Source organism: Gracilinanus agilis, chromosome 1, assembly GCF_016433145.1.
Source record: "Gracilinanus agilis isolate LMUSP501 chromosome 1, AgileGrace, whole genome shotgun sequence".
Classification (NCBI taxonomy): domain Eukaryota; kingdom Metazoa; phylum Chordata; class Mammalia; order Didelphimorphia; family Didelphidae; genus Gracilinanus; species Gracilinanus agilis.
Genome location: NC_058130.1, coordinates 149,689,740 through 149,695,434, shown reverse-complemented (window position 1 = coordinate 149,695,434; position 5,695 = coordinate 149,689,740). Strand labels below are relative to the sequence as shown.

The window sequence follows — 5,695 nt, the reverse complement described above, 5'->3', positions numbered from 1 at the left end:
CAATGCAATGATCCAGGACAATTCTGAGGGATTTATGAGAAAGAATGCTGTCCACATCCAGAGAAAGAACTGTGGGAGTAGAAATATAGAAGAAAAACAACTGCTTGATCACATAATTTGATGGGATTATGTTTGGGGATATTGACTCTAAATGATCACCCTAGTGCAAATATCAATAATATGGAAATAGATCCTGATCAATGACACATGTAAAACCCAGTGGAATTGTGTGTCAGCTATGGCAAGGGGATAAGGGGAGAGGAGGGAAAGAGCATGACTCTTGTAACCATGGAAAAATTTTCTTAATCAAAAAAAATTTTAAAAATCTAGGTATAATCACTGATAATAAAGTGCTGATATCATTTCATCAGAAACAGGTTATGTCAGGCCAACTTTGTTTCTATTTTACTAGAACATTTTTTTTAATCAGAGGAATACTGTGGGGATCTTTTACCTAAGCTGTAGCAAAACACTTTATAAATTACTTCCCACTGTTCTTGTGAGATGTTATTGCATGAAGTGATAACTCCCAGGTAGAAGGAAGGCCTAGTAGAATAACCAAATTCAAGATGAGTTGGTGATGGCTCAAAGTTAACCTGGCAAGAAATATCCAGGGAACTGGGACATTTTCCCATCTCTTTTTAATGCACTTTTATCAATGACTTAGATAAAGGCATAGTTGGCCTATTCACCAAATTTGCAAAGCTGTGAGGGATTGACACAAATGATAGAGCAAGGTTCTAGGACAATGTCAAACTAGAGCACCGGACTGAGTCTAATAAGATGAAATCCAATAAGGAGAAATAAAAGAAGCTCTAAAGTAGAGTTTAAAAAACAAACTCAACTTTATAAGTACAGTGTGAGGGAGCACTTTTTTTTAGTTGGAGATTTTTATTGGGTGCTAATGTCAATATGAGTTACCAATGTAATGAAGTAGCCTGAAAAGCAAAGTTTGGGGTATAAAACGGAGACATAGCGTTTATGACTAACATACTTATTATCTACCCCTTATATTCTTTTCTAATCACTCCAAAACTAAAGTATTGCTTTCATTTTGGAGCACCTTATTTTAAGAAAAACATAAATAAGTTGTAATGTTTGTATTTCTAAATGTTTGTGTGTGTAATTTTGTGAAAATCTATGATATTGCTCTAAATAATAAGCCAATTATTAAAGAAGATTCTCAGAGAAAGACAACCCCAAATATTGTATATACATCACTTTCCAAGGCTCAATTATACTGGAAATATTTTTCCAAACATTAATAACAGAGCTTCATGAAATTTTCAAAAGTGGCTGAATTATTCAAAAAGATTATGAATATGCTGCACAAAACACAAAATATAAATGAGTGAATATGTTACATAAGACAAAAACTTGGTATAAATCTTATGACATTAATTCATTTAAATTATCTAGAGGAAACATTATATTTATAATTCTCCACTTTTGTATTTCATGTTGGTTTCACTAAAAAAACCATCATAGTTGAAAAGATGTGGTAACATTATCTATCAATTATGATCTATAACAAAGATCAAAGATGGACTGGATAATAATTTTGCATTCTCTTCCTCATCAATTGAGCACATGTTCAAATAATCAATCAAACAATCAAAATTTATTAAATTCCTTTATTCATACCCTGCCAGGTATTGTATTAGGCACCCAAAATATAAAGACAAAATCGAAACAATATTTTTGGAAAAGAGCTTTCATTCCACTGGAGAAATTTGTACAAATGTACCCATGTAAAGAAGAAATATATTCATAATAAATAAAAATAAATAAAAGATAGGTTAATAGAGCTAGTAAATGAGGGTACTAGCAAGTTGGTAGTGTCAGGAAAGACAATGTATAGATGGTAATAGGAACTAAGCAAACAGTTCCATATAGATTTAGCTTACATTTGTTTTTTGTTACAGTAAAAACTTGAAATCCATTAAATCCTTATTATCTAAAATATGAAATTAATCATTTCCCTGGAGAAGCCATATTCCTCATATACATATACTTAGTAATTGGCATTTCAACATGATGATTACAACTAACTTTCCAAAGTCTACATCAAGATTCTAACATCTGAAATTTAGCTTGAAAATCATTAGAAGTTTCCCTAAATTTTCAGAAACAAATTGCTGCTGGAACAAAAGGTTTTTTTTTGGTGTTGCACATTTCTAATAGATAAAAATTATTCTGGTTCTTGAAAAAAAACTAGTTCAATAACTCAGTCTCCCCATTATTTGTTGTTGTTAAATTATTTAGTTGTGACTGACTTTTCGTGATCCCACTTTTATAGGATTTTCTTGGCAAAGGTAATGGAGTGGTTCCCATTTTATAGTTGAGGAAACTGAAGCAAAGTTAAGTGACTTGTCCTGGGTCAGAGAGCTAGTAAATGTCTTATGCTGGATTGGAACTCAACATCTTACTGGCTCCAGAGCCAGGACTGTATCCATTGCACCACTTTAAAGTGCCTACTATGTACTAGCTAGATACTGGAGGTATGCATTATCCTTCACATGAGGTTACATGAACACTTGTAAGATATGATATAGATTGGGGTTTTGGTTAGATATGAGTTGGTTAAGAAAATCCTTTCTAAATCTCCTCTTAAAATTGCTATTAGATAGTAATTTCTAGGAGGATGAGGAAATTGGATATTTTTAACCTTCTTTCTCTTATCACTTACCACAATGTTTTATATACCATTGATACTTAATGCATGTGTATTAGATGTTTGAATCAATATATTAATCCAGTTTATAGTCTTATCTCAAAAGTTCCTATATCATTTTATCAAAATATTTTGATAATTTTGCTAAAGCTATCATTAACCAAAGTGGAAACGTGATTTTTTTCAGTTTTTAGCCTTTAAGCAATCCATTTTTTGTTTGTGTATGATTTATTTTAACAAAAGGTGTTGTAAAACAGAGAAGACCAAGAGGTAGAGAGCTACAAGGACATATAAGAGACCAATGAAAAGGAACTGAACCTCAAATATAATAAATAATACATGAATTCCCTGTGTGGAAAGGAGGAGGTTCATACATTAAGCTTTGTAACCCCAATAATACACTTGACACTAGGAAGAGTAATGTTAATCCTTGCATATCCCGGGCAATGTCCAAGCCAAAAAGGAAACCGAATATAAAGGTCAAAGCATTTCACATTTTCTTTAAGTATAGATTCTTAATGAGGAATTTCTCCACAGCATTTTTGACTTCCTTGTTCCTCAGGCTGTAGATAATGGGGTTCATCATTGGAGTGATGATTCCGTAGGAGAGCCCAATAAGCTCATCAGATGTCTTAGTGTACTTGGACTTGGGCTTCATGTATATGAAAAGGGCTGAACCATAGAACAAGACCACCACAGTGAGGTGGGCTGAGCAGGTGGAAAAGGCTTTCTTCCTCCCTTCACTAGAATTGATCCTCAGGATGGTAGAGAGGATGAAGATATAGGAGAAGAAAATGAGAGTTAGAGGAATGATTAAAATAACAATACTTGCAACTGTCATGATAAACACATTGAGGGAGATGTCTCCACAGAGAAGCTTAAGAAGGGCCAGGATTTCACAGGTAAGGTGATCAATGACATTCCCACAGAAAGGCTTTATGAGAGCAAGTACAGTTTGTACCAGGGAGACCAAAAACCCTAGTATCCAAGTCCAAGCAGCCATCTGGGTACAGAGCCCCTTGTTCATGATGATGCTGTATCTGAGAGGATTGCAGATGGCAACATACCTGTCATAGGCCATCACTGCCAGGAGAATGCACTCTGTGCACCCTAATCCAAGAGAAATAACCATCTGCAGGGCACACCCAGTGAAGGAAATAGATTTTCTCTTAGACATAACAATTATCAGCATTTGAGGAATAGAGGAGGATGTGTAGCAGATGTCCAGAAAAGAGAGATTCCCAAGGAAAAAATACATAGGTGTATGAAGGCGGGGATCCAGGATGCTGATGATAATGAGGATGCTGTTTCCCAACAGGATTACTAGATACATAACCATGCAGAGAACATAAAGAGAGAGCAAGAGGCCTGGGTAATGGGAAAGTCCTACCAGAAAAAACTCGGTCACGGTTGTATGATTCTCCTCATTCATGTTAGATTGACTGTGGCACCTGCAAAACTTAGGAAAGGACATATCTCAAAGCAACTGGAATTAATAATAACACTTGAAATTAGCCTCATCCTTTTTTCCCTTTTCTATATTGATTTTTAAGTCATTCAGTGCTACATTGTTAAAATATATGTATAAGAGAAAAAGTAAGGAAAATGTGAAAAATGTGCATGCAAATTGAAACAAGTTTGACCTACAATATTTTTTTAAAAATTATTTTGGGGACAGCTGGGTGGCTCAGTGGATTGAAAGCCAGGTCCAGAGATGGGAGGTCCTGGGTTCAAACCTGGTCTCAGATACTTCCTGGCTGTGTGACTCTGGACAAGTCACTTGACCCCCATTGCTTAGCCCTTACCACTCTTCTGCCTTCAAACCAATGCACTGTATTGATCCTAAGATGGAAGGTAAGTTTTTTTTTTAATTTCACATGAGAATAAAACCAACAAAGTTAGTGCTCATCAATTGGGAAAAGATAAAATAAATTGCACTGCAGAAATATTATTTTGCCACAAAATGTAATAAATATGAAGAACATAGAGAAATTTGAGAAGACTTCAATTAAACTGATGTTGTATGAAGTAAACAATTAAGAAAACAAATTAACAAAGGACCATAATAATGAAAAGGAAAACAAGGCAAAAAATATTAGAAAACTGCGCAGTGCATTGCCCAATTTTGACCTCAGAATATTGACAATAGAGCATATCTTCATCTTCGGGGCAGGTTAGTGAATTTCTATAGGAGTGGAATGAGATATGTGTGGTTGGATGTGTACTACATTGCTGGTTTATTTTGCTTTTCCATCTTTGCTATACAGCAGGTTTCTGTGAAGGGCTTATTAGAGAGTGAAAGTATTATTTTTAAAAGTTATATAACAAAACATTCATCAAAAATCATATAGAAAAGGGTAATGTAGATGAAGATAGATTTAAAAAATTGAGGGCACATGATAGAGAAAGGACTTTGAAACAGTATATATCAGAAGAAATTAATCTTAATAAGGTAGGAAAGGCAAGGACATAGAAAAGAGTTTGGTATAATGGAAAGTGCTCTAGCTCTGCCATCAAGGGACCAGCATTCAAATCTTCCTTCTGATTCTTGCAATCTTTGCGGCACTATAATTCGCTTAATTTCCCTGGAACTCAGTTTCCTCAACTTTAAAACAAGATGACCTTTGAGGCTCCTTTTAGCTTTAGATCTAGTAATCTAAATCTAAAGTCTGCTAAGTGAAGACTGCAAAGTTGAAATCAAACAAAATAGAGAAATGTTAGGTTATTTGCTGAAGAACATGCACTCAAAGATTGTCTTTCATTTTAAAAATTCTGCTTACTTCACACATCAGTCCATATAAATCTTCCTAAGTGTTGGGAGCTATTAAGAGAAATTAGAATCTCAAGTAGATATTTTTATCTGGACCCCCTCAAAAGATCAATACAGACCGGCAGAGCCGTGTATTTATCTTTCCGCTCTATTTATGGGACGAGACAGGTGTGGGATATCTAAGATAAAAATCTGAGATTCCTCTTTTGATTCCTTTCATAATTCTCACCTTCCTTCAAAATACAATATAG

General features: G+C 34.5%; 1 protein-coding gene across 1 annotated transcript; it reads right to left on the bottom strand.

Moving 5' to 3' along the window:
* Positions 1 to 3,164: 3,164 nt before the first annotated feature.
* On the bottom strand, positions 3,165 to 4,106 carry LOC123231002 (olfactory receptor 13D1-like). The gene has a single exon (XM_044657205.1). The coding sequence runs from the start codon at positions 4,104 to 4,106 to the stop codon at positions 3,165 to 3,167; it is 942 nt and encodes a 313-aa protein (XP_044513140.1).
* Between the last annotated feature and the right edge of the window lie 1,589 nt (positions 4,107 to 5,695).